This window comes from Salmo salar, chromosome 16 (assembly GCF_965601325.2).
Source record: "Salmo salar chromosome 16, fSalSal1, whole genome shotgun sequence".
Taxonomy (NCBI): domain Eukaryota; kingdom Metazoa; phylum Chordata; class Actinopteri; order Salmoniformes; family Salmonidae; genus Salmo; species Salmo salar.
The window spans coordinates 86935846-86958935 of NC_138306.1; the positions used below are offsets into that span (position 1 = coordinate 86935846).

General features: G+C 45.5%; 1 protein-coding gene across 2 annotated transcripts in view; it reads left to right on the plus strand.

The window, feature by feature from the left end:
- Positions 1 to 6416: 6416 nt before the first annotated feature.
- LOC106595567 (actin remodeling regulator NHS) overlaps positions 6417 to 23090 on the plus strand; it is a 159446-nt gene continuing 142772 nt past the window's right edge. For both annotated transcript variants that reach the window (XM_045698309.2, XM_045698311.2), the window contains exon 1: positions 6417 to 6988. In XM_045698309.2, coding sequence (XP_045554265.2) covers positions 6706 to 6988 — 283 coding nt within the window. In that variant the 5' untranslated portion in view covers positions 6417 to 6705. The remainder of the gene's footprint in view (positions 6989 to 23090) is intronic.

The window sequence follows — 23090 nt, forward strand, 5'->3', positions numbered from 1 at the left end:
AGAGAGAGAGAGAGAGAGAGAGAGAGAGAGAGAGAGAGAGAGAGAGAGAGAGAGAGAGAGAGAGAGAGAGAGAGAGAGAGAGAGAGAGAGAGACCTCCGTTAGTGATGTTGCATGTGATTGATTCCAGGAAGATAAAGTTACGAGATCTGCCACAAGAGGGGGCTGCTCTATAGTTACAGCCGTGTCACAGAAGAATCAGCCTCTCTCTGTCTGCCATTCTGCCATTACTAACAAGTATTCCAGGAATACCTTTATCAGACAGTGTGTAGCCTATGTGTGGCTACTTAGTGTCCAATGCTACATATCTTAGCCTTTAATGGGGAGAAAATGGAATGGAATAATTCCAAACGTTTGATTATTATTAACTGATTATAAAGGATGATGGTCTCAGTAAAATTATTGGATAAAATATAGATTTTTGCCTTTAGTACTAAAGCCTATAGAAACTAATTGAATAACACATTCAGACATGGCAAAATGTATGGTAGATCAGCGGGTGGAGCGGGGGTTACGCCCCGAACCGGAGCCGCCTCCTCTGCTGGAGGTTAGTGTTATGTGGACTGCACTAGAGCCGCCAATAACAGGTGTTACCCACCCTATCCTCCCTTTTTTGTTTTAGTTTTTTAGGAGCATTCGGAGTCTGCACCTTTGGGGGGGGAATACTGTCACATCCTGACCATAGTAAGATGTTATTTTCTATGGTAGAGTAGGTCAGGGCGTGACAGAGGGTGTTTGTGTTTTTCTATGTTTTCTATGTTTAGTTCTAGTTTTCTATTTCTATGTTGTTTTTTGGGGATGATCTCCAATTAGAGGCAGCTGGTCCTCGTTGTCTCTAATTGGAGATCATACTTCAGTAGGTGTTTTTTCCACCTGTGTTTGTGGGTAGTTGTCTGTCTGTTTAGTCTATGTTCCTGACAGAACTGTGAGCTGATCGTTTTCGCTTTTGTTCTTTTCTTTAGTGTTCTGTGTTCAAATAAAAAGTCATAATGAGCACTCAACACGCTGCGCTTTGGTCCCCTCGCTACGACAGCCGTTACAGATGGCTAGAAGGCCGGTGACGGTCGACCGCCGAACGCCGCCCGAACAAGGAGAGGGACCGACTTCGGTGGAAGTCGTGACACAGTCCTAAATACAGTATTTAACCCCTTCTCCTGGGTAGGCACAAAACTACCTTCGACTTCCATTCCTTTTTTAAATCTGGTACCGGTTACCTTCAGACACGTCCCGTGACACTTGTGGGGGTCGTATATCAAAACGAAGAACATCATCGTGTTCGTGCAAATATCCATTTTCCACTTAGGGGAAATTAGTTTGTAGCCCAAACGGTTCTGACGCTACTGGCACATCAACGGTACTGACTTCAGACGAGTGTCCTGACACTTGTTGGGTTCGTATAGTAAAATGGAGAACACCACCGTGTTTGTGAGATAGAGTAGTCATAATCGTTTTTTAGGTCAAACCACTCGGATGCTCCAGATGTTTTTCGTGAGAAGACCATGAGAAGATTTTTGGGATGACTCATGGTCTGACAAACACAGCTCTAGCTCTGCCACCTTTCACTGCAGATGTCTCATGGTCTGACAAACACCGCTCTAGCTCTGCCACCTTTCACCGCAGATGTCTCATGGTCTGACAAACACCGCTCTAGCTCTGCCACCTTTCACCGCAGATGTCTCATGGTCTGACAAACACCGCTCTAGCTCTGCCACCTTTCACCACAGATGCGGAAGTGGTGGATGCGGTGGATTGAGATGCAGCCCATGCAAAAGCACATATCTCTATAGCTTTAACTGACTGATTTTGATGGGGATGTGTTTGTTATGTAACCTGTATTGACGCACCGGTGGGGGGTTAATAAACAGATTATTTTAAACCAGCTGAAAATCCTGCCATCCAGGACCTATATACTAGGCAGTGTCAGAGGAAGGCCCAACAAATTGTCAAAGACTCCAGTCACTCAAGTCATAGAGTGTTCCCTCTGCTACCGCACGGCAAGCGGTACCGGAGCACCAAGGTTAGGTCCAAAAGGCTTCTTAACAGCTTCTACCCCCAAGCCATAAGACCGCTGAACATTTAATCAAATGGCCACCCGGACTATTTCCATTGACTATTTCCATTGACTATTTCCATTGACTATTTCCATTAACTATTTACATTGACTATTTCCATTAACTATTTCCATTGACTATTTCCATTAACTATTTCCATTGACTATTTCCATTGATTATTTCCATTGACTATTTCCATTGACTATTTCCATTGATTATTTCCATTGACTATTTCCATTGACTATTTCCATTAACTATTTACATTGAGCTACTCGCTGTTTATTATCTATGCATAGTCACTTCACCCCTACTTACATGTACAAATTACCTCGACTAACCTGTACCCCCGCACATTGACTCAGTACCGGTAACCCCTGTATATTGCCTCGTTATTGTTATTTAATTGTATTGTGTTACTTTTTATTTTATTTTTTACTTTAGTTTATTTAGTAAATATTTTCTTAACTCTATTTACTGAACTGCATTGTTGGTTAAGGGCTTGTAAGTAAGCATTTCACAGTAAGGTCTACACCTGTTGTATTCGGCGCATGTGACAAATACGATTTGATTTGAAATCCAGGGTTTCTATGTCAAACATTTTTGTTATATTTCAGTCTTCTGTGATGTATATACACACCCTGATCTGTTTCACCTGTCCTTGTGCTCATCTCCACCCCCGTCCAGGTGTCGCCCATCTTCCCCATTATCCCCTGTGTATTTATACCTGTGTTTTCTGTCTGTCTGTTGCCAGTTCGTCTTGTTTGTTCAAGCCTACCAGTGTTTTGTCTCAGCTCCTGTTTGCCCCTAGTCTCTCTTTTTCTCATCCTCCTGGTTTTTGACCTTTGCCTGTCCTGACCCTGTTCTCGCCCGCCTGAACACTGCCTGACCTGACCCTGAGCCTGCCTGTTGTCCTGTACCTTGGTCCACCTCTGGATTACTAAACTCTGCTTGACCTGACCCTGAGCCTGCCTGTTGTCCTGTACCTTGGCCTCTGCTCTGGATTATCAACCCCTGCCTGCCTTGACCTGTCGTTTGCCTGCTCCTGTGGTTACAATAAACATTGTTACTTTGCAATACATTTCAACTCTATATCTGACATGATACATGTGTCTTCTTTTTTTAAACCCATGACCATGTGTGTGAGGTGTATACTTTGTTACAAAGTAGATTTGTTTAAGACTACCAAGAAACACTCTGATTGGTCCTGATTTAGCCCACTGCAGTAAAAGGTTAATAAAGACGGTGGAAAGATGCTCACATCCCACATCTCAACATGAACAACAACAACTATAATATCTGAAAGCAACTTTCTGTTTCCCAAAGAATTCAACCCAGCTTTGTAGGAGACTGGACACTGAACCACTGTGATCACCTCTAGAGCCTGTCCTTCAGCTTTGTAGGAGACTGGACACTGAACCACTGTGATCACCTCTAGAGCCTGTCCTTCAGCTTTGTAGGAGACCGGACACTGAACCACTGTGATCACCTCTAGAGCCTGTCCTTCAGCTTTGTAGGAGACTGGACACTGAACCACTGTGATCACCTCTAGAGCCTGTCCTTCAGCTTTGTAGGAGACTGGACACTGAACCACTGTGATCACCTCTAGAGCCTGTCCTTCAGCTTTGTAGGAGACTGGACACTGAACCACTGTGATCACCTCTAGAGCCTGTCCTTCAGCTTTGTAGGAGACTGGACACTGAACCACTGTGATCACCTCTAGAGCCTGTCCTTCAGCTTTGTAGGAGACTGGACACTGAACCACTGTGATCACCTCTAGAGCCTGTCCTTCAGCTTTGTAGGAGACTGGACACTGAACCACTGTGATCACCTCTAGAGCCTGTCCTTCAGCTTTGTAGGAGACCGGACACTGAACCACTGCAGATCACCTCTAGAGCCTGTCCTTCAGCTTTGTAGGAGACTGGACACTGAACCACTGCAGATCACCTCTAGAGCCTGTCCTTCAGCTTTGTAGGAGACCGGACACTGAACCACTGCAGATCACCTCTAGAGCCTGTCCCTCAGCTTTGTAGGAGACCGGACACTGAACCACTGCAGATCACCTCTAGAGCCTGTCCCTCAGCTTTGTAGGAGACCGGACACTGAACCACTGCAGATCACCTCTAGAGCCTGTCCTTCAGCTTTGTAGGAGACTGGACACTGAACCACTGCAGATCACCTCTAGAGCCTGTCCTTCAGCTTTGTAGGAGACTGGACACTGAACCACTGCAGATCACCTCTAGAGCCTGTCCTTCAGCTTTGTAGGAGACCGGACACTGAACCACTGTGATCACCTCTAGAGCCTGTCCTTCAGCTTTGTAGGAGACTGGACACTGAACCACTGCAGATCACCTCTAGAGCCTGTCCTTCAGCTTTGTAGGAGACTGGACACTGAACCACTGTGATCACCTCTAGAGCCTGTCCCTCAGCTTTGTAGGAGACCGGACACTGAACCACTGCAGATCACCTCTAGAGCCTGTCCTTCAGCTTTGTAGGAGACTGGACACTGAACCACTGCAGATCACCTCTAGAGCCTGTCCCTCAGCTTTGTAGGAGACTGGACACTGAACCACTGTGATCACCTCTAGAGCCTGTCCCTCAGCTTTGTAGGAGACCGGACACTGAACCACTGCAGATCATCTCTAGAGCCTGTCCCTCAGCTTTGTAGGAGACTGGACACTGAACCGCTGCAGATCACCTCTAGAGCCTGTCCCTCAGCTTTGTAGGAGACTGGACACTGAACCGCTGCAGATCACCTCTAGAGCCTGTCCCTCAGCTTTGTAGGAGACTGGACACTGAACCGCTGCAGATCACCTCTAGAGCCTGTCCCTCAGCTTTGCTAACTTAGCAGTTCTGTTCTAGTACAGAGGTGGGGACCCTCACCATAGACAGAGCTCAGACTGAGGCCCTCTGAATGATTCTGACAACAACAGTATGGATTAAGTGAAACACTCGTTCAGCAAAAATATGAATTAACGCCCAGGAAACTCCTATTGAGTGAACTTGAATAACATCCTTTCATTCAACTTGAATGTGTCTGCAGATAGGACCACTATACAGAACCAGGCCTGACAGGGGTCAACGGGGCTGTGTTAAATGACCGCTATACAGAACCAGGCCTGACAGGGGTCAACGGGGCTGTGTTAAATGACCGCTATACAGAACCAGGCCTGACAGGGGTCAACGGGGCTGTGTTAAATGACCACTATACAGAACCAGGCCTGACAGGGTCAACAGGGCTGTGTTAAATGACCGCTATACAGAACCAGGCCTGACAGGGGTCAACGGGGCTGTGTTAAATGACCGCTATACAGAACCAGGCCTGACAGGGGTCAACGGGGCTGTGTTAAATGACCGCTATACAGAACCAGGCCTGACAGGGGTCAACGGGGCTGTGTTAAATGACCGCTATACAGAACCAGGCCTGACAGGGGTCAACGGGGCTGTGTTAAATGACCGCTATACAGAACCAGGCCTGACAGGGGTCAACGGGGCTGTGTTAAATGACCGCTATACAGAACCAGGCCTGACAGGGGTCAACGGGGCTGTGTTAAATGACCGCTATACAGAACCAGGCCTGACAGGGGTCAACGGGGCTGTGTTAAATGACCGCTATACAGAACCAGGCCTGACAGGGGTCAACGGGGCTGTGTTAAATGACCGCTATACAGAACCAGGCCTGACAGGGGTCAACGGGGCTGTGTTAAATGACCGCTATACAGAACCAGGCCTGACAGGGGTCAACGGGGCTGTGTTAAATGACCGCTATACAGAACCCCTGACAGGGGTCAACAGGGGTGTGTTAAAGGGGAAATCAGCAGATGCTACATCCACTTTTGGACTCAGAAATTAATGATGTGAACCTATTGATTCTTGAAGAATATAACTTATAAATGCCTCATGAGCTTAGTTTAACTGTCATACCCCATCAGAACCCAAAATATAAGCTTGTTTTACTCCAAAGTTTGTGTTTTTATCATAAATGTCAATGATTAATTGGTGTTGTCTGTCAGTTCTTTAAACAATAGACTTTTGTAGTTATCGGCCCAATGCCTTTGGACTTTTCTTTGGTTTATACAGTTTATATGATCTTGACCTCAGCAATGCAGCTAAAGATTAGATCAAGCTGAATCTTTTCTCAAAGACAAAGATCTGACTATATTCCAGCCCTCTATTTTTCATTCGCTGCTCTTCCCGTTATGACTGTAATAGTAGAGACAGTATGCAGCACGCGCTTCGCCGTTGATTTGGCGCTCAACACTACTGCCGCTTGAATAGCTTCCCCTATTCCTAAATCCTGATCCGGATCATGAGGACAACACTCCGGGATTTTGTGTTCTCTTCCTTTAAAGCCCTCACGCTCTACTCTGGAGCAATGAAAAACTAGAACCCGGGAGGCCACGGAGGCAACCCAAGATCATTCGGGCAGCGCGGATCCTTATATGCAGGCAGGCTGCGCCACGCTTCGGGAGAACGGACGGAGTAAGACCTCAGCAACGAAAAGGATGGAGGGTCTGAAGGAGACACGGGGAACTTTGGATTGAGGAGAGGAGGAGACGAGGGACGGAAGACCGCCCGATGAACGACAGTTTTTTTCTTGGATATTTTTTGTGTGCTTTTTCTAGGGGGGATTTTGGATAATTTTTGCGGTTGATCAAAATGCCATTTGCCAAAAGGATTGTAGAACCCCAGTTACTGTGCAGGTTACCTATTCCAAATGACGAAGGCTCGCTCAACATTGAGGATCTGTGTTCCATCAATAATGTGGTGCTCTCGCGGACCTTGCGGCAGCTCTCCGACCTGGCCAAACACGCCTGCTCCCTATTTCAGGAGCTGGAGAACGAGATCATGTCCACCAACCAGAGGGTCTGGGTTCTGCAGAATAAAATAGGGAAGATCCAACAGAACGCCAGCGGTCTCGATCCCAAAAAGGAGGCAGTGCGTAAGTAGCCTACCCACCATGACTAAAATGTCTAAATTGTACCCTATGTTATATAGTTGCGTCTGCTTCTGCAATATGTGGGATTTGTGTTTATATTCCATTCATTCCGAGGCATCGCAGTGCGTTCAAGTCGTAAGGACGCACACGCCTCGATTTTCGCGGCGCCCGAGCCCACACTAGAATCTCCTCCACATTGAAATGTGTCACACGGATGCATGCGCACACCTGCATTGCACTGACCTGGCCCTGATATTGTCAATTTGTTATAACGAATCGAAAATATGAATATACGCCCACACAAACCCATGTTTGGAGTTTCACATCTGTGCGTATTTTTCCCTTGGCAGTTTTTTAAAAGTCATTTGATGTAGAATTTCTGAGCTTTGGAGAAGTCATGCCACAGAGGGGCGTGTAGTCTGCATTGGAATGGGCAGTGGTACCAGTGTCAGTATTCTCCACATCATCATCATCCTCTCTTGATAGTAGCCTAGCCTGCATCTAATATAACGGGGGACCAGTACGGAGAAAAAAATGTATGAAATGTATGCATTCACTACTGTAAGTCGCTCTGGATAAGAGCGTCTGCTAAATGACAAAAAATGTAAATGTAAATAACTGTGACTGGAATGCGTAAAACGCAACATTCTATCATGGAAGTTAAGGAATAAATATGGAATGTTGAATATCGTTCTCAGAATGCAGTGTAATATTGTTGACACTCATCACCCGCCGCTAGAGCAAACCAACCCTTGACAGCACAGCTCGTCCTAGCATTAATAATGACTTTATATGGAAATGGACACAGTCCGAATATGAAGTCATGGATAGATAGTATATGACTGGTAATTATGTCAGATAAAATGATGATTAAACACTGTTCACTGTTCAATGGATGGATGCATTTGGGAAGAAACCCAATGGCCTCAATTGGAGGGACTGCAAGCCCATAGATATGAATAGTGCAAGCCCATAGATATGAATAGTGCAAGCCCATAGATATGAATAGTGCAAGCCCATAGATATGAATAGTGCAAGCCCATAGATATGAATAGTGCAAGCCCATAGATATGAATAGTGCAAGCCCATAGATATGAATAGTGCAAGCCCATAGATATGAATAGGCTAGATGTTGTTTTGGATCTATTGATGTTCTATGTGTTGTTTGATGTCCTTTTTACATCATATGGTGTAGTAGATAGGGAATGGTAGGTACCTTGCACTGACCTTATGCATTCATAGGCTGTCTGAAAATGGTTCCTGCATCAGCAACATCATGTGGATTCATTCCCGTAGCCTAGCCTTCTATTTCCAGTGAACGGAACAGCATTCTAAAGCCTCAGGCGAAATGAAGGGTGGAAAAAAAACAAGACTCCATCTTTAAAATTCATTTCAGTCATCCACCCTGGCTTTTCCCCTCTCTCTTCCCTCTCTTCCCTTTTCTCTCTCTTCTCCCACCCTCCCTCTCTTCCTCGAGCCACAGCAGTCAGTGTAATGCAAGCCATGGTTTAGTTACGTAAGGAAAAGAGAGACATTCACATATTCCACTATTTCTAACAGTCACCTAGCTGAGATGTGGTGGTGATGGTGTAGCCTAGATATTGTAGTGCTACTGCTGTTGCTGTGAATCATCATGGAGTATTGAGAAAGAGAGAGAGTGTGGGAGAGACAGAGAGAGAGTTAGAGAGAGAGAGAGGGGGGGATAGAGGCCAACTATGGTGTGGATGGATGCAGTGATGATGTGGTCTGGGTTTGGCTGTAGGTAGGCATGCTGCTAGCCGAGACTGGGCAGCAGCATGGCTAAACTAAGCCAGTGAAAGGGCGAAAGGGAGGACTGTCAATGGCTGGATTTGAGGGACGATGAGGATGAGGATCGTTCCTCTCCATTGTTGATGTTAAACTAATCCCTAGCTCTCTGGGATGCTGTGTTCAAAGAAATATAATAGCTAGAACAGGAAAAAGCCTCAGGCCATTGCAATTGGCTTGAATGGGGATTCCTGTTCCAGTAAGCTTAATTCTATGTTTATGGCTGTTAAGCATGCATCAAATCAAATCAAACTTTATTTGTCACATGCGCCCGAATACAGCAGGTGTAGACCTTACCGTGAAATGCTTACTTACAAGCCCTTAACCAACAGTGCAGTTCAAGAAAAGTTAAGAAAATATTGACCAAATAAACTAAAGTAAAAAACAAAAATAAATAACAATTAAATAACAATAATGAGGCTATATACAGGGGTTACCGGTACTGAGTCAGTGTGCGGGGGTACAGGTTAGTTGAGGTCATTTGTACATGTACTGTAGGTAGGTGGGACTTTACTGTCCAATGCAAATGAATGGGGCTGGGAATCTAGACTAGAGACTATTTATTTCTATTTCCAGCTCACTGATCTGATCTGGCACGTTTTGAATTGAATCATTTGTTGGTTATTAGCAGGTGCTCAAACTTTTTGCTAAAAATAACTTGAATGTGTAGAAAATAAATTACTTTGAAATGTAGCGACTCTGGCCTGAAGGGGCCCTCATTAATAACACTGACAGGGAACTTTCAAATGCAGCTACTCTGGCCTGGAGTGTCCCTCTTTGCTTACACTGACAGGGAACTTTCAAATGCAGCTACTCTGGCCTGGAGTGTCCCTCTTTGCTTACACTGACAGGGAACTTTCAAATGAAGCTACTCTGGCCTGGAGTGTCCCTCTTTGCTTACACTGACAGGGAACTTTCAAATGAAGCTACTCTGGCCTGAAGTGGCCCTCTTTGCTTACACTGACAGGGAACTTTCAAATGCAGCTACTCTGGCCTGAAGTGGCCCTCTTTGCTTACACTGACAGGGAACTTTCAAATGAAGCTACTCTGGCCTGAAGTGGCCCTCTGCTTACACTGACAGGGAACTTTCAAATGCAGCTACTCTGGCCTGAAGTGGCCCTCTTTGCTTACACTGACAGGGAACTTTCAAATGAAGCTACTCTGGCCTGAAGTGGCCCTCTGCTTACACTGACAGGGAACTTTCAAATGAAGCTACTCTGGCCTGAAGTGGCCCTCTTTGCTAACACTGACACTTAGTTAGTCATAGCCAGTTGAAGATTCCTAAAATGATTACCCTTATCATTGGTGATGGCCTGGCCTTCTATAATGTCATCTCAACAGAGGTGGTGGGTAACCTGGCTTGTCATTTTAGTTTAGTTTGAAAGAGACTGGAGTGGAGGCTGAGGCTGAATGGTGATGTTGGTGAGAGTGATGAGGCTGGGGTTAGTTAGACACATGGCCAGGGAACCCCCAAATCCTCTACCCCCCTCCACAAGCAGCCCAGACAGAGCAGACCGTCTCTCTGCTTCTCCACAGGGGACGGGCGGGCCATGTGAAGGCATCAAAGCCTGACCTGACCCCCCCTGGCTCCCTGACCCCCTGGCCTCTTAGCCCTGAGAAGGGAATGGTTTCACTATGAACTCTACTCAAGGAGAACTCAGAAGAGAGTTGTTTCAGTAGTTTACAGTGTGCCATTCATTCATGTGTTCCATTCAGTACCAGGCATGCTGTTGCTGATGTTCCTGAGGTCTTAGTTCCATCCACTACCAGGCATGCTGTGTCTGATGTTCCTGAGGTCTTAGTTCCATCCACTACCAGGCATGCTGTTGCTGATGTTCCTGAGGTCTTAGTTCCATCCACTACCAGGCATGCTGTGTCTGATGTTCCTGAGGTTTTAGTTCCATCCACTACCAGGCATGCTGTTGCTGATGTTCCTGAGGTCTTAGTTCCATCCACTACCAGGCATGCTGTGTCTGATGTTCCTTAGTTCTTAGTTCCATCCACTACCAGACATGCTGTGGCTGGTGTTCCTCAGTTCTTAGTTCCATCCACTACCAGGCATGCTGTGGCTGGTGTTCCTCAGTTCTTAGTTCCATCCACTACCAGACATGCTGTGGCTGGTGTTCCTCAGTTCTTAGTTCCATCCACTACCAGACATGCTGTGTCTGATGTTCCTTAGTTCTTAGTTCCATCCACTACCAGACATGCTGTGTCTGATGTTCCTCAGTTCTTAGTTCCATCCACTACCAGACATGCTGTGTCTGATGTTCCTCAGTTCTTAGTTCCATCCACTACCAGGCATGCTGTGTCTGATGTTCCTTAGTTCTTAGTTCCATCCACTACCAGACATGCTGTGGCTGGTGTTCCTCAGTTCTTAGTTCCATCCACTACCAGGCATGCTGTTGCTGATGTTCCTGAGGTCTTAGTTCCATCCACTACCAGGCATGCTGTTGCTGATGTTCCTGAGGTCTTAGTTCCATCCACTACCAGGCATGCTGTTGCTGATGTTCCTGAGGTCTTAGTTCCATCCACTACCAGGCATGCTGTTGCTGATGTTCCTGAGGTCTTAGTTCCATCCACTACCAGGCATGCTGTGTCTGATGTTCCTTAGTTCTTAGTTCCATCCACTACCAGACATGCTGTGTCTGATGTTCCTCAGTTCTTAGTTCCATCCACTACCAGGCATGCTGTGTCTGATGTTCCTTAGTTCTTAGTTCCATCCACTACCAGACATGCTGTGTCTGATGTTCCTTAGTTCTTAGTTCCATCCACTACCAGACATGCTGTGGCTGATGTTCCTCAGTTCTTAGTTCCATCCACTACCAGACATGCTGTGGCTGATGTTCCTCAGTTCTTAGTTCCATCCACTACCAGACATGCTGTGGCTGATGTTCCTCAGTTCTTAGTTCCATCCACTACCAGACATGCTGTGGCTGGTGTTCCTCAGGTCTTAGTTCCATCCACTACCAGACATGCTGTGGCTGGTGTTCCTCAGTTCTTAGTTCCATCCACTACCAGACATGCTGTGGCTGGTGTTCCTCAGTTCGTAGTTCCATCCACTACCAGACATGCTGTGTCTGATGTTCCTCAGTTCTTAGTTCCATCCACTACCAGACATGCTGTGGCTGGTGTTCCTCAGTTCTTAGTTCCATCCACTACCAGACATGCTGTGGCTGGTGTTCCTCAGTTCTTAGTTCCATCCACTACCAGACATGCTGTGGCTGGTGTTCCTCAGGTCTTAGTTCTCTGAAATGAAAGGCTTCTTAATGATTTCCTCCTGTCTAAACTAAAGACAACTGACCCTGAGGGGGGGGCTAGGTACACACACTAACACAAGGATCACACACACACACACACACACACACACACACACACACACACACACACACACACACACACACACACACACACACACACACACACACACACACACAAAACTCCTGGTGCTGTTTGAGAGGTTTGCCAGGTGAATAAGACACCCTGAGGCCTGAGGGATATATCTTAAAGAACAGGAAGTACAGCTTGTTCAGGAATCAGCTGTGCTGTTGACAGATGGGACAGATTGTTCAGGGATCTGTTGTGCTGTTGACAGATGGGACAGATTGTTCAGGGATCAGTTGTGCTGTTGACAGATGGGACAGATTGTTCAGGGATCAGTTGGACTGTTGACAGAAAGGACAGATTGTTCAGGGATCCGTTGTGCTGTTGACAGATGGGACAGATTGTTCAGGGATCAGTTGGACTGTTGACAGAAAGGACAGATTGTTCAGGGATCAGTTGGACTGTTGACAGAAAGGACAGATTGTTCAGGGATCAGTTGTGCTGTTGACAGAAAGGACAGATTGTTCAGGGATCCGTTGTACTGTTGACAGAAAGGATAGATTGTTCAGGGATCAGTTGTACTGTTGACAGAGAGGACAGATTGTTCAGGGATCAGTTGTACTGTTGACAGAGAGGACAGATTGTTCAGGGATCAGTTGTGCTGTTGACAGAAAGGACAGATTGTTCAGGGATCAGTTGTGCTGTTGACAGAGAGGACAGATTGTTCAGGGATCAGTTGGACTGTTGACAGATTGTTCAGGGATCCGTTGTGCTGTTGACAGAGAGGACAGATTGTTCAGGGATCAGTTGGACTGTTGACAGAAAGGACAGATTGTTCAGGGATCCGTTGTGCTGTTGACAGAGAGGACAGATTGTTCAGGGATCCGTTGTGCTGTTGACAGAAAGGACAGATTGTTCAGGGATCCGTTGTGCTGTTGACAGAGAGGACAGATTGTTCAGGGATCAGTTGTGCTGTTGACAGAAAGGACAGATTGTTCAGGGATCAGTTGTGCTCTTGACAACACTGCATTAAAAGGGTCAGTCAGCCCCTGAGGTGGAGGTGTGGACTTTTTCATTCACTAAAGTATGTGTTTTTTCTATCCAATATGTACCCTAGTGATTGATACATAGTCCAGAGGATGGGTTAGTGACATACATTTTATAATCACCAAGGTATACCTTTACAGTACTATGTTTGAGTGTTGATGAATAAGCTACATTGAACTACATTACTGTTCTCGTGTTATATTTTTGTACAACATTTGAACTACAGTTGAGGAGAGGTGGTGATTACCTTCATTAGGATCTGATTTGATCTGGTCAACAGGAGTCAATATGCTGTAGCATGGATAGCCATGACTTCTCCTCTCTACTCTGGCCGTCATGTCATTGGCTACCCTGTGTGAATCAGAATGACACATGACTAGGTTTTTCACAGCGATAATCTAATCCATGAGAATCAACAAGCACTTGGGATCTCAGCTCAGGAGCCCTGCTGTAAATGATATACAGTGTAGAGAATCTGATTGGTTTTCTCAAAGACACAGTCTATAAGAGTTCCTGCTGTTCAGTGGTCATTTCAACAATATGTGACCCCTCATCTCTTTTCAGTCTTATGTTCCAAAATTTGAAATGGTGTTTTTGATATTGGATTAAAGTACAGGCTCTGAGCTTCACTGCAGTTTGGAGGAACAATGGGAAAGTACTGCTACGTTGAAAGTTGATAAACTTGTAACCCCACTTTTGAGAAATGGCCCTTGAAAAGTTTTGGCTCAGTTTTTTACACTTCCTTGTTCACAAAATATGTGTTGTTTATACTTTACAGTGCCTTCAGAAAGTATTCACATCCCTTGACTTTTTCCACATGTTGTTGTGTTACACCTGAATTTACAAGTGGGTTAAATGTAGATGTTTTGTTGTCACTGGCTTACACACAATACCCATAATGTCCAAGTGGAATAATGTTTCTTTTTTATTTGTACAAATTAATTAAAATGAAATGTCTTGAGTCAATAAGTATTCAACCCCTTTGTTATGGCAAGCCAAAATAAGTTTGCAAGCCACATTTTTTGGGACTTAACGGGTCTCATAATAACTTGCATGGACTCACTCTGTTTGCAATAACAGTGTTTAACATGATTTTAGAATGACTGCTTCATCACTGTACCCCACACAATTATCTGTAAGGTCCCTCAGTCGAGCAGTGAAAGACCAGGGAGGTTTTCCAATGCCTTGTAAAGAAGGGCACCTATTGGTAGATGGGTAAAAAACAAATCAGACGTTGAATATCCCCTTGAACATGGTGAAATATTATTAACAGTTTGCATGGTGTATCGATACACCCAGTCACTACATACATACAGGTGTCCGTCCTAACTCAGTTGCCGGAGAGGAAGGAAACCGCTCAGGGATTTCATCAGGATGCCAATGGTGACATTAAAATAGTTGCAGAGTTCAACGGCTGTGACAGGAGAAAACTGAGGATGGATCAACAAAATGTGTAGTTACTCCGCAATACTAACCTAAATGATAGAGTGAAAAGAAGGAAACCTCCATGACCTGCATACACCCATGTCAACCATATCACCCATATCACCCATGTCACCCATGTCACCCATGTCACCCATACACCCATGTCACCCATTGAGCTTGTTTGGGATGCTCAGGATCGACTGGATCGAATTGACTGATTTCCTTATATGAACTGTAACTCAGTAAAATCTTTGAAATTGTTGTATGTTGCGTTCATATTTTTGTTCAGTGTAGCAATGGAAACGGCTTTCTGAGATTTGAATAATATTACTACACATATCATACACGTAGCTAGCTAGTGAGCCAGCCAGCTAACATTAGCTAGCTAGCTAACAGTACGCTTTAACTTGCAATGAAAATGACTTTAGAAACGTATAATATCTGAAAATATAGCTAGACTCTTACCCGTATACATGTATGAACGCTTCACGGCCATGGTTGCCCTGAAGGTGTACTCTAGAGACAGGTGTTTTATAAAACAGCCTTCTGTGTTCTCTTTTTGACTCCTTCTACATTAGCAATCAAACTCGGTTTCCACAGGGCATTCCACTGATTTCAAAACTCTGTCAATTTCTTCTGTAACAACAACACTGTTGATCTCCATTTCTTCCCCATCACTGTCATTGGAAGACTCTACAATGTCTAGTTCAATGAGGAAGAAACAAAGTTTTACCAGGGCCTCCCAAGTGGTGCAGCGGTTTAAAGCACTACATCGCACTGCTTGAGGCATCACTATAGACCCGGGTTTGATCCCAGGCTGTGCCACAACCGGCCATGACCGGGAGTTCCATAGGACAATTGGCCCAGTGTTGTCCAGGTTAAGGGAGGGTTTGACTGGCGGGGCTTTACTTGGCTTATTGCACTCTAGTGACTCCTTGTGACGGGCCGGGCGCCTGCAGGCTGACTTCGTTCGTCAGTTGGACGGTGTTTCCTCCGGGTTAAGCGGGCGGGTTCCGGGTTAAGCGGGCGGGTGTTAAGAAGCACGGTTTGGCGGGTCATGTTTCTGAGGACGCATGATTTGACCTTCGCCTCTCCTGAGCCCATTGGGGAGTTGCAGTGATGAGACAAGATCGTTATTGGATATCATGACATCGGTGAGAAAAGGGGATAAAATACAGAAAAAAATGATTTTACCTAAGTCAGGGATTTCCTCATCGTCTGATTCATTTTCAGAGTCAGAGACAGTCAACATGGGACGATCGTCCTCCAGAAAGTAGTCCATCACAACTTCTTCCCACTGATATTTGTCAATTGCTCCTGCTAAATTCAGGGCAACAATGTCATTGAGAGCAGTAGCAACACTTGCAGTTCTCCATGGCTATATCTTGTTTTTAAAACCCGGTAGCAAGGATTATCTGAGCAGCTCATGTTATAGACAGAAGCCTGCGACATGGCAGACCAATCAGAACTAATCTCTTGGCATGTCCAGCCCATCAATTGTCTCAACCAATCATGGGTAGCGTGAAGGTTCCTGTCTTTTTCTGTGGCTAAACCGACTAGGCTTGTAATTGAACAATTGTATTCATATTTACAGATGGTATACCTGTTTATTATTAAGGCACATTAAAGTTCACATGTTGAAGAAGGCATTTCTGAAAAAAGAATATGCATTTTGATTTTTTTAAATGTCTCTCCTGTGAAGTAATGACAATCGTCATACACCTAGCTTCCTGAAAAAGGCCACATATGTACTAACAAATTGCTTCTTGAAGAATAGAACTCATAGATCCCTTATTACGAACTTACTACAACTGCCTTAACCGATCACAACCCCAAATCTGTATGGCTTCAAAACAGGTTTAAAAAAACTATCATGTGGAGCAGGGTCAGGCTGTTTAAATTGCAGATTGTGCCTTTAAGATGATAGGTCTGTTACAGAGTGGCCACGTTGTTCAACTCCTAAATAGCATGTTGTAGCCTTGACAAGCCAGCCAGCTACCTAGGTGTTGGTGAGATGAGGAAGTGGGTCACAGGAAGCAGCAGCGGAGAGAGGGAGCAAGAGAGAGAGATGACACCACTCCCTCCTCACCAGACACACAGCACAGTACAGTATAGTCATGCACTGCAGCATCTCTCCTCTCTCTCTCTCTCCCTTGTTCCCTCCCTTTCTCTCTACACTCTACACTTGGCTAAATAGGTAGATAGTTGTCTTTTCTCTGTTTCTATTTTTTCTTTCATTCTCTCTTTCTCTCTCTCTCACTGTCTGTCTCCCCCCTCTTTTCTCTCTTATCTGTCCTATCTGTCTGTCTGTATAAGGCTAGAGAACGCCTAGAGTCTGATAATAAAGCCGACTGTTAATATGTCATCAGTGTTTTTGTGTGAATAGGGTGAATTACAACGCTGTGTTAATGTCATCAGTGTTGTGTGAATAGGGGGAATTACAATGCTGAGTGTTAATATGTCATCAGTGTTGTTGTGGGAATAGGGTGAATTACAACGCTATGTTAATATGTCATCAGTGTTGTTGTGTGAATAGGGTGAATTACAACGCTGTTATGTTAACACCCAGGACCTTATGCCCTGACTGCCTTCCCTTCCTCAGAACTCTACTGTACAACTGCTCACATAGATCCTATTCAATTACCGCTCAAGGGATTTCACCATGAGGCCAATGGCTACTTTAACACAGTTACAGAGTTTAATGGCTGTGATAGGAGAAAACTGAGGATGGATCAACAACATTGTAGTTACTCCACAATATTAACCTAAATGACAGAGTGAAAAGAAGAAAGCCTGTACAGAATAAACATATTCTAAAACAGGCATCCGGGTTTTCAATAAAGGCACTAAAGTAAAACTGCAAATAAAGGTGGCAAAGAAATTGACTTTATATACAAAGTGTTATGTATGGGGCAAATCCAACACAGCACAACACTGAGTACCACTCTTCATATTTTCAAGCATGGTAGTGGCTGCATCATGTTATTGGTATGCTTGTCATCGGCCAGAGCTAGGGAGTATTTTAGGATAAAAATAAACAGAATAGAGCTAAACACAGGCAAAATCCTGGTTCAGTCTGCTTTCCAACAGACACTGGAAAACAAATTCACATTTCAGCAGGACAATAACCTAAACCACACTGGAGTTGCTTACCAAGAGAAAATTAAATGTTCCTGAGTGGCCTAGTTACAGTTTTGACTTAAATCAGCTTGATGGCAAGTTGGCAAGACTTGAACATGGCTGTTTATCAATGATCAACAATTTTAAAGGATTTTTAAAAGAACAATGGGCAAATATTGTACAATCCAAGTGTGCAAAGCTCTTAGAGACTTACCCAGAAAGACTCACAGCTGTAATCGCTGCCAAAGGTGATTCTAACATGTATTGACTCAGGGGTGTGAATACTTATGTCAATTCGATATTTCTGTATTTAATTTTAAATAGATGTTATAAAACATCTTTTCACTTTCTCGTTATGGGGTATTGTGACGTCATTATGGGGTATTGTGTGTAGGTGGGTTAGAAAAACATTTATTTAATCCATTTTGAATACAGACTGTAACAACAAAATGTTGAATAAGTCAAGGGGTATGAATACTTTCTGAAGGCACTGTTAGTTAGGCCTGCTTTGGATGGCTGGATGGCTATGGGAAGGACGAGGGGATAAGAGGGAGGTTTACACTTTCAACTGATACCTGTTTTCATTTTGTCCAACTCTTTAATCATACTGTATTTCAAGGGGCCTGGAAGATGTAATTGATGGAGTCAGTCTGGAGAACGTCTGTGTTTAGTTTCTTCTCAGTTGTCTGGCCTGAGGAGAAAAGGGAGACCCAGAGGAGTGTCACGTTACTATGTTGAGGCTGGAACTTAACTTACAACATCATAGTAGTAGTGGTAGTAGTAGTGGTAGTAGTTGTTGTAGTAGTAGTAGTAGTAGTAGTAAGAGGAGCAGTAGTAGTGGTAGTAGTTGTAGTATTAGTAGTAGTGGTAGTAGTTGTAGTATTAGTAGTAGTATAGTAGTAGTAGTAGTAGTAGTAGTAGTAGTAGTAGTAGTAGTAGTAGTAGTAGTAGTAGTATAGTAGTGTAGTAGTAGTAGTAGGAGGAGTAAGAGGAGCAGTAGTAGTAGTAGTAGTAGTATTAGTAGTAGTAGTAGTAGTAGTAGTAGTAGTAGCTTCAGGTCCTGATTGGTTGGCTGGGCAGTGTATAGCAGTATCCCACTAGGCACACACTGGTTGAATCAACTTTGTTTCCACCAACGTGGAATAGATGTTGAATTGACGTCTGTGTCAGTGGGATGGCTATACCACTCATATGGATAGTGGTGTATGTCATACGTCAATAGAATCAATGATTCAATCTAGTTGACATCCGTCAAGTTTTCTCTTTCATCTCTGCTTTTCTCATGCAGCAGACGTTTAGGGACCGGAGAGAAAATGCAATAACTCAACAAAAACTAAACTGGAAAGATTAGGCCCTAAATCTTAGGCACTTACGCCAGATAAAAATAATGTAAGTAAAACCTAAATATAGCCTATAGGTATGAAATGCACAAGAATTATACACTTACAGATTTTTTTTATGCATCGTTTTCTCTTAATTCAAACCGCCCGCCACCCGCCATTCAACCACACAATATTTCATGACCCTAAACCCACCCACCCCGTAGATATAATCGCAGGTTATGAGTCAACCTGCGCATCACTAATCCCATCATTAATCAAGTGGGCAGGGGGGATACCTGCGGTTCCACAACCCCAGTTAGGGTGGCCAGATGTGGGGAGGGGTGGTGTAGTGAAAGCCTGCCCCATGGCTCTCCTGGCTTGTCACAGCATCTCTTGTCACAGCATCACATGGAGGCTTTCACAGCACTGTGATAATGTGAAGCATTTACACACACACACACACACACACACACACACACACACACACACCACACACACACACACACACACACACACACACACACACACACACACACACACACACAGCAACTGATTCGACACACACACACACACACACAGCAACTGATTCGCCCCCACACACACACACACACACACACACACACACACACACACACACACACACACACACACACACACACACACACACACAGCAACTGATTCGACACACACACACACACACACACACACACACACACACACACACACACACAGCAACTGATTCGACACACACACACACACACACACACACACACACACACACACACACACACACACACACACACACACACACACACACACACACACACACACACACACACACACACACACACACACACACACACAGAGGGACTGTTACCACACCTCCCAACGTGTTATACTCCTCTCCTCCCCAGTCACCTGGTGAGTGATGAGGTGATGTCACAGTTCTGGGTTCACACATGTACAAGCTTGTTATATTAGGCTTTATTAATCTGTTATCAAAGGCCCTTCATAACCGCTCATAGACCATTCATAACCATTCGTAGACCATTCAAAATGTGTTTTGTTCATATTTCGCTGGCTAATGGCTTAATTGAAATGCAGTACGTCTAGTAGACTACTGTGTTATTCAGACGGAGAGAGACAGAGAAAGAGACACAATTAGATCCAACCAAATCATGAGAAAACAAAAATATCATTACTTGACACATTGGAAAGAATTAACAAAAAAACTGAGAAAACTAGAATGCTATTTGGCCCTAAACAGAGAGTACACAGTGGCAGAATACCTGACCACTGTGACTGACCCAAACTTAAGGAAAGCTTTGACTATGTACAGACTCAGTGAGCATAGCCTTGCTATTGAGAAACGCCGCCGTAGGCAGACCTGGCTTTCAAGAGAAGACAGGCTGTGTGCACACTGCCCACAAAATGAGGTGGAAACTGAGCTGCACTTCCTAACCTGCCAAATGTATGACCATATTAGAGACACATATTTCCCTCAGATTACACAGACCCACAAAGAATTAGAAAAAACGAATCCAATTTTGATAAACTCCCATATCTACTGGGTGAAATACCACAGTGTGACATCACAGCAGCAAGTTGTGTGACCTGTTGCCACAAGAAAAGGTCAACCAGTGAAGAACAAACACCATTGTAAATACAACCCATATTTATGTTTATTTATTTTCCCTTTTATACTTTAACTATTTGCACATCGTTACAACACTGTATATAGACATAATAGGACTTTTGAAATGTCTTTATTCTTTTGGAACTTGTGTGGGTGTAATGTTTACTGTTCATTTTTATGAATTGAATTGATAGAGGGAGATATATACAGTACCAGTCAAATTAACTTTTAACAAGGCACACCTATTCATTGAAATGCATTCCAGGTAAATACCTCATGAAGCTGGTTGAGAGAATGCCAAGAGTCTGCAAAGCTGTCATCAAGGCAAAGGGTGGCTATGCTAATTTGATGAATGTAAAATATTTGTTTAACTCTTTTTTTGGATACTATGTGATTCCATATGTGTAATTTAATAGTTTTGACTGGTACTATATATATAGAGAGAGGGGGGAGAGAGAAAGAGAGAGTGAAGCAGAGAGAGAGAATGAGAGAGGGAGAGATAGAAAGAGGGAGAGAGACAGGGAGAGAGAGGGAGAGATAGAAAGAGGGAGAGAGACAGGGAGAGATAAAAAGAGGGATAGAGACAGGGAGAGATAGAGGGAGAGAGACAGGGAGAGATAGAGGGAGAGAGCGAGAGACAGACTGCATTAGCTCTACTTACCTTTGTCATCGCCCAGTGCTGGAGGGGACTCCTCTCCTCCCTGCCAGAGTCTGCATAGTAACAGCAGGCTAACAGGGGATGCATGCTGTAACCTTTTAGGTAGCAGACCTCTTTTCTGCATTTTTTTTCTCCTAAATGTCCAGTAGCACATCCTCTCTGGAGCAAAACATTTTGTACATCATGTGTTAGCTACAAACGCCATAAATAGACAACACACACACACACATACACACACACACACACACATGCACACACACGAGCACACACACACACACACACACACACGTAACCATCACATGAACAAATGTGGTGTGGAAAATAGCTTGTCAGAAAGAGAAAGAGAGAGGTGAAAAAGAGAGAGAAAGAGGCCCAGAGAGATAGAATGAGCTGAAGGAAAAAGGTCTGTTAACCATTACATTGAGCTGATTGGGTGTTATCCATACAGGAGCTCCAGCCCTATCCCCAGCCGTATCCCTATCCCCAGCCGTATCCCTCTCCCCAGCCGTATCCCTCTCCCCAGCCGTATCCCTCTCCCCAGCCGTATCCCTCTCCCCAGCCGTATCCCTATCCCCAGCCGTATCCCTCTCCCCAGCCGTATCCCTCTCCCCAGCCGTATCCCCTTCCCCAGCCGTATCCCCATCCCCACCCGTATCCCTATCCCCAGCCGTATCCCTCTCCCCAGCCGTATCCCTCTCCCCAGCCCTATCCCTATCCCCAGCCGTATCCCTATCCCCAGCCCTATCCCTATCCCCAGCCGTATCCCTCTCCCCAGCCGTATCCCTATCCCCAGCCGTATCCCTATCCCCAGCCGTATCCCTATCCCCAGCCGTATCCCTATCCCCAGCCGTATCCCTCTCCCCAGCCCTATCCCTATCCCCAGCCGTATCCCTATCCCCAGCCCTATCCCTATCCCCAGCCGTATCCCTATCCCCAGCCGTATCCCTCTCCCCAGCCGTATCCCTATCCCCAGCCGTATCCCTATCCCCAGCCGTATCCCTATCCCCAGCCGTATCCCTCTCCCCAGTCGTATCCCTCTCCCCAGCCGTATCCCTATCCCCAGCCGTATCCCTATCCCCAGTCGTATCCCTCTCCCCAGCCGTATCCCTCTCCCCAGCCCTATCCCTATCCCCAGCCGTATCCCTATCCCCAGCCGTATCCCTCTCCCCAGCCCTATCCCTATCCCCAGCCGTATCCCTCTCCCCAGCCGTATCCCTATCCCCAGCCGTATCCCTATCCCCAGCCGTATCCCTATCCCCAGCCGTATCCCTCTCCCCAGCCGTATCCCTCTCCCCAGCCGTATCCCTCTCCCCAGCCGTATCCCTATCCCCAGCCGTATCCCTCTCCCCAGCCGTATCCCTCTCCCCAGCCGTATCCCTCTCCCCAGCCGTATCCCCTTCCCCAGCCGTATCCCCATCCCCACCCGTATCCCTATCCCCAGCCGTATCCCTCTCCCCAGCCGTATCCCTCTCCCCAGCCGTATCCCTATCCCCAGCCGTATCCCTCTCCCCAGCCGTATCCCTCTCCCCAGCCCTATCCCTATCCCCAGCCGTATCCCTATCCCCAGCCGTATCCCTCTCCCCAGCCCTATCCCTATCCCCAGCCGTATCCCTCTCCCCAGCCGTATCCCTATCCCCAGCCGTATCCCTATCCCCAGCCGTATCCCTATCCCCAGCCGTATCCCTCTCCCCAGCCGTATCCCTCTCCCCAGCCGTATCCCTCTCCCCAGCCGTATCCCTATCCCCAGCCGTATCCCTCTCCCCAGCCGTA